Below are 11,091 nucleotides of genomic sequence, written 5' to 3'. Positions count from 1 at the left end.
AAAAAACGCAAGCAGCCATCTAGGTGCAACGATGAATCTTTCCTCATCTAGAACAAAGAATGAAGAAAACCAAAGTTGCATGGAAATAATTAGTCCAAGGACTGGTAGACCATGCAATCCTCAGCCTATGTAACCATGAGACTAGTAGAACTAGATGGTCCCTGGCTATAGCTGTCTACCACTCAGGGGGATCTGTGTAGGAGATCCTGGATAGAGTGGGAGAACAATGTGGAATAAAACTCAGTGTTACTAAAAAAAAAAGACCAGGTCTGCTGGTCTGATAGAGCCTAGTGAAACCCCTGAGACTATGGCCCCTAGCCGCCCTTCAAGTTTGGAATTGAACTCACTCTGGTGACTTCCAGCCAAATAAAAAACTGGCATATGGGCTGAACAATTACATTAGGTAGCTACACTCCTTAGATCAATCATGGGAGAATAGAGGGCTGTGTATGCACAGGGAGACCGCTTTCGGCAGGAGTACATGAGAGGGAAGGACACAGAGAAGAGGTAACTACAGGGAGGAAGTGGGAAGAGAGCTGTTCCTTGTGGGGAATTGCAGTCAATGTCATGAGACAAAATGTGTATGAATTGCTGTATGGAAAATGAAATTGTTCCGTAAATCTTCACCCAAATCACAATAGAATTTTTTTAAAAAATAGCTTTGTATATTGTAAACAAAACAGAAAGAAATTCAACCTATACATTTCCTTTGGAGAAATTCCAGCCTATTTCCGCTGAAGTAAAGAGAAAGCAAAATGAAGTACTGTCCATAGCCAAACCGAGAGAGAAGCTCTAGAGAACAAGCATGCTTAGAGAAGTTTCACGGATTCTCCTGTACTTACCCATGGAGGGGTTTTTGTTTTGTTTAAGGTAGAGTTCCTTATGTGAAGCTGATTTTACTGTATCTGTCAATTTTAGGAAGAGAGACCCTGGCATCACAACAGGAACCCACTACAGATCACATGGACTCTATGGTAAGGGCACAGGTATAGATGGGTGATAACCAAATGACTATGGGGCTCTATAAATCCCAGATAGTCTCTGCAGTGCACTTAGTACATCCCAAGAAGTGGCCTTTGATTATCCATGATAGAAGAAGGAAATAGAGGGATATGTACTCTCAAAGTGGCATATTTTACTGGAAGTTGGCCTTGTGCTACAAATATGAGTGAGTCTGAGTTGAAAATGTACTGCTACTGTAAAGCAAATAATGAGATGAACCTGTATAAAGAACTTTCTAGTTTTTTCATTCTACACTGCTATACTTCACCAAATTTCTGTCCTTATTCCCTTGCTGAGAACTATTTGATACAAAAATCCAGGTTGAGTTAAATTTGGGTTCTTGGCTTCTTTTTGATTCCTTTCCTGAAGTAGGCAGGTAACTCTTTGACCTTATAATCTTTTGAGCTTCTGTGATCTCTTTCCCAGGAACATCAGTTGTGAGCCAAGAAGCCTTTCCCAGCTGCTGCAGGCTGTTCGTCTCCCTCTTTCTGTTACTTCATTTTCTTTATATTGTCTTGAGCACAAAGCACAACATAGTACAATAAACTGGCTGTTGCTATGGACTAAGTTTCTCAAGCATTCTCTCCCAATAGAGTACCTGGCATGTGTGGTAGATGATCGGTAAACAATAGAATATGAAGAAAGTAGACAAGGGTTTCCACATTCTAATAAAGATTTATTGCTGCATTGTACTTTCCTTTTAGTTGCTGTTGGAAACTTTGCAAGGTGAGCTGAAGCTTTTTAACGAAACAGCTAAAAAGCAGATGGAAGAATTACAGGTGAGAGGCAAACATCATCCTGAGGCATAATTACTGTTTTCTAAGCACAGTATGTGGATGTATAGAGGACTCTCTGTTTATTTAATTCTTTGGAGATGGAATTTATATCCTGTAGGTGGGTAGATATTTATATACCTATTCTTTTTTTTTTAAATACATTTTATTAAAATATAATTTATCTACAGTGAAATACACAAAACTAAAGTGACGTGGGTCAGTGCATTTTTTTGCAGTGTTCCCTCCCCTCCCCTCCCACCCCTGACAACCAACAAAGTTTCCCTCCATATATAAGCCTTTCCTTGACCCTCCACAACAACAAACTAATACTATATTTGTTCTTCTGTGAATGACTTATTTCACTCAGCATAATGTCCTCCAAGTTCATCCATATTATGCGGTTTTTTGCAGACTCTACATTATTCTTCAGTGCTGCATAGCATTCCATTATGTGTATGTACCATAGTTTGGTCATATATTCTTCCACTGATGGGCACATAGGTTGTTTCCATCTTTTTGCTATTGTAAATAGTGCTGTGATGAACATGAGTGTGCATGTATCTGTTGCTGTCCTGGCTCTCACCTCTCTAGGATATATACCTAGTAATGGAATTGCTGGGTCAAATGGCATCTCCAATTCCAGCTTTCTAAGGAATCACATATTGCTTTCCACAGTGGTTGTATCACTTCATACTCCCACCAGCAGTGTATGAGAATCCCAATTTCTCCACATCCCTGCCAGCATTTGTTATTTTCTGTCTTGTTGAACCTTGCCATCAGTGCTGGGGTGAGATGGTATCTCATTGTTGTTTTGATTTACATCTCTCTGATGGCCAATGATTGTGAGCATCTCTTCATATATTAGCTGGCCACCTGAATATCCTCCTTGGTGAAGTGTCTATTCATGTCTTCTGCCCATTTTTCAATTGGATTGTTAATTCCTTTGGTGTTGAGGCATTAGAGTTTTCTATAAATCTTAGAGATGTGTCCCTTGCCAGATATGTAATTATTGGCAAATATGAATTTGTTGCTGTCATTTTTGTTATGTGCTTTTTTGTGGTGTCGATTTCTTTATTCCATATAATTTTCTATGCCGAGCTTGTTTTGTTTATGAATTGTGGTATCACTTCTTTTGTTACTATTGTTTTAGTATTTACTGAATGTTTGTGCTGGTCCTCTTTTTTATTTTGATGTGAAGGTTTATCATTTTTCTTTGAGGTTATCCTGTGATTTATAGTTTTCTTGCCAAGTTTAGAAGCGGTCTGTTCTATCTTGTAGTTGTCTTGACATCCCTACCATCTAGAAATTCTGTAAAGACACAGTTTTTTCCCTCTTTTCAGTTTGTAGTTATCCTCATTTGTCAATTGATGTCTCTGGTTCCCTGTATGCAATCTTGTAGGCTTATTTACTTTGGATACTTCCATAGCTGGGTTGATTTTTGGGATATATCATCATGTGTGTTAATGGTCAGTTGTTGTTGGCCATTGTTGCTTCTCTGTCCAAAGGACTCCCTTTAGCATCTCTTGTAAGGTTGGTCTGGTTTTAACAAATTCCCTTAGTTTCTGCTTATCTGGAAATCGCCTAATTTCACCATCGTATTTGAGGGACAAGTTTGCTGGGTACATAATTCTTGGTTGGAAATTTTTCTTTTTCGGGGTTTTATGTGATACCGTCCCATTGTCTTCTCGCCTGCATGGTTTCTGTTAATAAATCTGAGCTTAGTTGCAGTGAATTGCTTGATGTGGCCCTTCTAGCCATTGTCCTCCATCCTGCAATGTTTTGTAAATCCCATGATCCATGCCTATTTGGGGTGGTGTGGTAGTTAAGGTCAGGTATCAACTTGGCTGGGCAGCTGGTAGTAGTCATTCCCTATAATGACTGGCAATGACTCTGTGATGGGATTTAGGTTAATTTACAGAGCAAATTCACTTTGCATACAGCAGTTCACATACACTTTGTCACATGACATTGACTACAATTGACTACAATTGACTTCAATGCAACAGTTCCCCTCCTACTTCCTCCCAATAGTTAACTCTTCCCTGTGTCCATCCCTCCATGCACTCCTGCCCCCTGAGCTGTCGCCCTGTGCATAAATAGCCCTTCTTTCTCCCATGATTGTTCTCTCCAAGGAATGTATCTACCTCAGGTAAATGTTCAACTTGTATGCGTGTCTTTTGTTTGGCTGGAAGCCACAGGTGTAGGTTCAGTTCCAGACCTGAAGGACAGCTAGGGACCATAGTCTCAAGGGGTTCCACCAGGCTCTATCAGACCAGCAAATCTGGTTCCCCTTTTTTCTTTTTCCCCCCCAAATGATTTTGAGTTTTGTTCTACATTGTTCTCCCTCTCTATCCAGGATCTCCTACATAGATCCCCCTCTGAATGGTTGACAGTGGTAGCCGGGCACCTTCTAGTTCTTCTGGTCTCATAGTCATATAGGCTGTGGATTGTATGGTGTACCAGTTGCTAGGACTAATTGTTTCCATGAATCTTTGGTTTTCTTCATTCTTCTTTGTTCTGGATGAGGAAAGACCCATCGTTGCATTTACATGGCTGCTTACAAGCTTTTAAGATCCCAGTCACTACTCACCAGAGTAGGAGGTGGAACAATGTTTTGTGTAGTATGTTATGCCAATTGAGCTTGATGTCCCCTGTGACTATGGTCCCAAGCCCGCATGTTCACTTCTTGGTCCCTTTGGGTAGCTGGCTGTGACCAAGAAGTGACTGCAGCCTTGTCCCTTGTCAGCTCTACTATACACCTGGGAATTCATACAAATACACTTATAGGACCATTGTCTGCCAACCCTGTACATGGTCTTGGGTGTTTTGATCTTTTTTCTGATTGATCCCTTTCCAAAGAAGTATTCAGGTGTTTGTCTTCAATCTCATTAATTCTGTCTTCCATTGCATCAATTCCACTCCTTTGCCCTTTCAATGTGTTACCTACTTCTGACAATTTAGTATTAATCTTCTGGATTTCTATCTGTAGATTTAGAATGATTTCTAATTTTTCATTTATTTTGTCATTTTGTTCTTGTATTTTCTTCCAGAATTCTTCTAGGGTTTTGTCTGTGTTTTCCTTGATCTGTCTCTCAATCCTTTGAAGATACCTAAATATAATTCTTTTGAATTCCTTATCAGGGAGTTCCAGTGCTGCATCTCCCTCAGGGATGTGTTTTGGGTCTGTATCCTGGTCCCTTGTTTCTTCTGCTTTATCTTGTTTCTTTGTATGGACTGTGATGCTCTGTTGTGTCTGAGGCATTGTGACTTTTTGTGTTTATATTTAATTGGTGATTGTATGTTGGAGTGACTTACCCACTATTTTCATTTTCTTTGTTTTGTTTGTATGCTATCTATGCAAGCAGGGTACTGTGCTATGCTCCTCTATTCACTAGTTGACAACACTTATACGCTCACCACCTGTCTCCTTTCTGGTTGTCACCTTCTTTTATATCCCTGCCAACCTTGGCAAACAGAGCCTTTTCTTAGGTCCCTCATATCCGAATAAGAATGCTATCACTTTAAAATTCAAAATGGTTGCCACTTGTAAAGATAAAAATGTCTGCACCCTCAGTCACTTTAAATATCCAAAATGGCTACCGTTTGTAAACATTCAAAATGGCCATGCCCTCGGTCACTTTAAATGTCCAAAATGGCCACTGCTTGTAAACATTCAAAATGGCTACATCCTCGATCACTTATATATCCAAAATGGCTGCCACGTGTAAACAATCAGAATCTCTGTGCCCGCCGGACAGTGGAAAATCCACAGCTCAGGTTATCTCCCACCTTGCTGTTTCCCTTCCTAGTCATAGGCCGCCAGCACAGTCGTCCCCACAGCCCTTGGTGATCAGGGCTGATCTTTAGATCAATTCTCAGGTCCCAACACCACTTGGAAATATTCAGGCTGTTGGTCCTGCCAGAGTAACTGACAGTCTGCTGCTCTGACCGTCTCTATACTCACTGTTTTTGTTCAGGTTTTTCCACTAGTTGGTGCCTAATCCACTTCTGTATAGTTCCTTTCAAAGCTCAGGGCTCCAGGATTATCTTCTGTATCTCTGTCAATTGGTTTTTCTTTTCTTTGTTGAAGAGGGTCTGTGTCGCTTGTCTGCTTATTCCTCCATCTTACCGGAAGTATATACCCTGTTCTTACAGTGTGATAACTAAAAGCATGAACTCTGAACCAGACTCTCTGAGTTTGAATCCTGGTTTTGACACTTACTAGCAATATGATCTTGTGTAAATTAATTCATCTCTTCATAAAAATTGCCAAGTCTGTCCGAAGGGAATGGTAATAGTACCCACCTCATCGAGCTATATTTTTTGTTATTTTTATTTTCACTTTTATTTTTTTTTCTTTTTAATTGTGATTTAGGTGAAAGTTTACAGAGCAAATTGGTTTTCCATTCAAGAAGTCATAACACATTTTGTTTTGTAACATTCGTTATAATCCCCACAATTTAACAGCCCTCTTCTCACTTCCTCCCTTTGTTTACTGTTTCCCTTTCTCCTTTCCTATCTCTTCCTTCTTCTTTGCTTTGTTTCTAGGCAAATGCTGTCCTTTTGATCTCATGTGGTTTATTGTTCTAAGGAGGCCTGGTTGTGTAGTTGGTTAAAGCATTCGGCTGCTAACCAAAAGGTTGGCGGTTCTAACCCATCAGCCAGCCGCTCCATAGGAGAAAGATAAGCAGTCTACTTCCATAAAGATTTACAGCCTTGGAAAGTCTATGGGGCAATTCTGCTCTGTCCTGTAGGGTTGCTATAAGTCAGAATCAACTCGATGGCAGTGGGTTTGGTTTGGTTTTTACCCACAAAGTAAATATAAGGGTTCTTTTTGAGGCCTCTGATTTCATTTGGTTTTTTATAAGCCTTTCATTTGGCTGAAAGTTGAGTCACAGGAGTGAGTTCAGTTCCCGGCTTGAGGAGTGTCTAAGGGCCGTAGTCTCGTGTTCAACCGGTCTCGTGTTCAACCAGGTAGACTGATCTTTTTATGATTTTGAGTTTTGTTCCACATTTTTCACCCACTCTATCTGGGACCTCCTATTGTGATCCCTTTTAGAGCTATCAACAGTGGTAGCCAGGCAACATGTAGTTCTGGTCTCAGTTGTGGAGGCTGGGGTTCACATGGTCCATTAATTCTTTGGATTAATTGTTTCCTATGTCTGTGATTTTCTTCCCTCTTCTTTGCTCTGGACAGGGAGAAACCAATAGTTGTACCTTAGATGGCTGCTCATAAGCTTTGAAGACCCTAGCCACTACTCACCAAAGTAGGATGTCGAACATTGTCTTTGGGGACTATGTTATGCCAGTTGACCTTAGCATCCCCCGAGACTATGACTTGAGCTCCCATGCCCAGTGACTCATTCCCTCAAGGTGTTTGCTTATGACGTAGAAGTTCTCATAACTTTGCCCCCTGTATGCTCTACTATATTCATGGATATATTTGCAGCATATACAAATACATAAGTAGGAGTAGCCTCTGTCAAATCTACATTCATGAGTGTAGTCCCATTCCCCATTTTACCCCTGCTCAGCTTGTGTGTCTGTATATCCACTCATAGATTATTGTTATTACTGTTATTGCAGGATTGTGTATGTAATAGTGTTTACCTTTGTTGCCTTTAACTCTTGTGTAGTTAGTTAAAGCATTCGGCTGCTAACCAAACTAACTCCTCCTTGTGTCTTCTTTTGCCTTGATCATTTTGTGCTCATCTCCCCTTTATTGTGTATTACCTTTCCCTTCACCCAAGTTAATACATATCCATCCTTTAGCTAGTGATTTACCCTTCCTTCTCCTGCTACCCCTGGTAACCTTCAAAGAATTATTCTTTCTCTGTAACCTTCTGGTTAACAACCAAATGCCTTAGGCACTAGGCCACCAAAGTTCCTCCAGAAAGGTTGGAGGGAGTAGGTATGTCTTGGGCTATTAATGCTAATAATGATTTTCCTCCCACCCTGTGAAGTTGCACAAGGAGATAAGATGCCCTCACTATGCCAGTTTTACAAGTATTTGCAAAATAAGCTTGACTTTTTACAATAGTGGTGTCTCATGTAATGTTTGTCCTTTTATGATTGACTAATTTCACTTAGCATAATGTCCTCTAGGTTCATCCATGTTAAGAGGTATTTCACAGATCGATCATCATTATTTAATGTTGCATATCATTCCATTGTGTATATGTACTATAGTTTATCCATTCATCCATTGATGGGCACTTAGGTTGTTTCCATCTTTTCGCTATTATGAATAATGCTGTAATGAATGTGAATGTGCATATATCTGTTCATGTCATGAGTATTATTTCTCTAGGATATATTCCTAATAGTGGGATTGCTGGATCATATGGTATTTCTATTTCTAACTTCTTAAGGAAACGCCATACCACTTTCCATAGTGGTTGTACCTTTTCACAGCCCCATCAGCAGGGTATAAGGGTTCCAATCTATCCACACCCTCACCAGCATTTGTTGTTTTCTGGGTTGGTTTTTTTGTTTTTTGTTTTGACCTTTACTATTAATGCTGGGACAAGATGATAACTCATTGATATTTTGATTTGCATCTCTTTAATGGCTAATGATCATGAGCATTTCATCATGTTTTTTTAGCTACCTGAATGTCTTCTTTGGTGAAGTGTCTGTTCATGTTCTCTGCCCATTTTTTAATTGGATTGTTCATCTTTTCATTGTTGAGGTGTTGAAGTTTTCTATAAATTTTCAAGATTGATCCCTTGTCCAATATGTCGTTACCAAAATTTTTTTCCCAGTCTGCAGGTTCTTTTTTCACTCTTCTGGTGAAGCCTTTGATGCGCATGTAGGTTTGATTTTTTTAGGACATCCCAGTCATCTAGTTTCTCTTCTGTTGTTTGTATGTTTTTAGTTATGTTTGATAGTGTATTTATGCCATGTATTAGGGCCCCTAAGTGTGCCCCTATTTTTTCTTTGATGATCTTTATAGTTTTAGGTCTTACACTTAGATCTGTGATCCATCTTGACTTAGTCTTTGTATATGGTGTGAAATATGGATCCGGTTGCATTTTTCTGCAAATGGATACCCAGTTTTGCCAGCATCATAGTAACAGGTTATCTCTCCCCCATTTAATGGGTTTCAGCCTTTGTAAAAGATCAATTATCCATAGGTAGATAGATTTAGATTTACTTCTGGATTCTCAATTCTGTTCCATTGGTCTATGTGTCTGTCATTGTACCAGTACCAGGCTGTTTTGACTACTGTGGCTGTATAGTAGGTTTTGAGATCAAAGAGTATGAGGACTCCTACTGTGTTCTTCTTTTGTAGTGCTTTGCTTATCTGGTATCTCTTTCCTTTCCATATAAAGTTGATGATTAGTTTTACCATTTCTTTACAGAATGTTGATGGAATCTGGATCAAAATTGCATTACATCTATAGATTACTTTGGGTAGTTCTTTCTGTTTATTTTTAATAATTTTTATTTTACATATATAGGAAAATTAGAAAGGCAGACTTCAACTCCCTTAATTTTAACATCTTATGTTATCATGGTATGTTTATCAAAACCCAGTTAACACTGGTATGTTGTTACTCACTAAATTCCAGAATTCATTTGTATTTTACCAGTTTTTCCACTAATATGCTTTTTCTGATCTGGAGGAGTATTTCTTAGAGATGTTCACATTTCCAGAGCATGAGGAAATGTGCAATACACCAGGGTGCTATTGAGAGTTAAGTATGAAATCTGTGCTGTGGAAATTTGATAATGCATATCTCAAGGAAGAATCCTGTAGTAAGAATAAGAAACCCAGATTCTTGGGTCTGGAGTGCTTTGGACAACTTGGATGAATCATTGGCTACTGTGCTGAATCTATAGAATTTTATTTCTCCAAGTTAGATTTCTCTGCTATTCATAAGGTTTTCCCTGGCCCATTTTTGAGAAGTGGATGGCCTTCTCCTTCTTCCTAGTCTGTCTTAGTCTGTAAGCTGCTTTGAAACCTGTGCAACATGTGCAACTCTGCTGGCATCTGAAACACTAGTGGCACAGCCTCAAGCCTCACAGCAATGTACAAGCCCCACAGGATGACAGACTGACAGACAAGTTGGTCTCCCTTAACTGTTGGAAACCTCTGCATTAGATTTAGAAGTCTATAGGATAGAGACATAAATCCCCCAAACAGCACGGATAAATAATCTAAGATATATAGTGTCTTTTAGTATTCCAATGGCCTTCTCAATGGACTAAAAGCATAATGTTCTAATGTGGTATTGTTGACTCTTTGTTGTGTGTGTTTTGGGGTTTTTTGTTTTTTAAGTTTATTTTTCTTATTCTCTTTCTGAATGCAGGCCTTAAAGGTAAAGTTGAAGACAAAAGAAGAAGAAAGGATCCGGTTCCTAGAACAGCAAAACATATGTAACAATCAAGTAAATGATTTTACAACAGCCATTGAAGAAATGGAGCAGTTACTAGAAATGTGATCAGAAGGAAGTGGCCAGATGGCTCCCTCTTGGGGAAACCCACTTAGGACATGTAATTCTGGGCCATGATCTTGTAGGACTCACCATCCTCTAAATGAAAACAGCTTCTGCAGTAGGATTAAGGACAGGTTTATGCTGGAATGGCAGTTCCTCCTTTGAGCATGTGTTCCAAACACTTAGATTGGTCAGCTCTCCTGAGCCTCATTCATAGATAATTGAGGCCTACAAGAAGGGGGGACCTGAAGGCTTGGATCGACTTCCTGGGCAACAAAGCAGCAAGCACACCATTAGAATTGAGAGCCTAAACCAGCCACAGCCAAAGGATCAAAAAGATCACATTCACGTATTCGGGAAGAAAACCTTAATTGTACATTGGAGCACAGGTGCTTCATAGGAGACATCATTGAAAAGCCATGCTGTCCCCTTCTAACTGGTTTTACCAGAACACATTCTGTCCCATTCTGGTTGGGCTTCTATACTTCATTGTAGATTTATGAACTTGAAGTTGCTTCAGTGGTTTGGCCTAATAAGTGGGGTGAAGGTACAATAATAACACCTGAAACAATATACCTTGGAGCTTTAAATCTAAATCACTTCTGTTTTTATAAAAGTGCAACTTTTAAAATAAATAGTTCTATAAATATTCTGACTGTAACAATGAGGAATGAAAATGCATTTTAGCCTAAACATGTTTACTGAACACTATTGAACTAGTTAACAAGTTCAAGGCTCTTTGGTTTTCTTTGTTTTGTTTTGTTTTTTATTTATTTTTATTGTGATTTGGGTGAAGATTTACAGAGCAAATTCACTTTCCATACAGCAGTTCACATATACTTTGTCTTATGTCATTGACCACAGTTTACCAC

General features: G+C 39.3%; 1 protein-coding gene across 1 annotated transcript in view; it reads left to right on the top strand.

Annotated features, from left to right (window-relative positions):
* Positions 1-10,225, top strand: part of KNSTRN (kinetochore localized astrin (SPAG5) binding protein) — a 32,144-nt gene extending 21,919 nt beyond the window's left edge. The window contains exons 7-9 of the mRNA XM_007940451.1: positions 919-974; positions 1,707-1,781; positions 10,094-10,225. Of these exons, the coding sequence (XP_007938642.1) occupies positions 919-974; positions 1,707-1,781; positions 10,094-10,225 (263 nt within the window). The remainder of the gene's footprint in view (positions 1-918; positions 975-1,706; positions 1,782-10,093) is intronic.
* Positions 10,226-11,091: the final 866 nt, after the last annotated feature.

The sequence above is a fragment of the Orycteropus afer genome, unplaced genomic scaffold (genome assembly GCF_000298275.1).
Source record: "Orycteropus afer afer isolate SDZICR_OR568_19922 unplaced genomic scaffold, OryAfe1.0 scaffold00068, whole genome shotgun sequence".
Lineage (NCBI taxonomy): Eukaryota > Metazoa > Chordata > Mammalia > Tubulidentata > Orycteropodidae > Orycteropus > Orycteropus afer.
The sequence above is the reverse complement of the archived record's forward strand: the minus strand, read 5'-3'. Positions and strand labels throughout refer to the sequence as shown.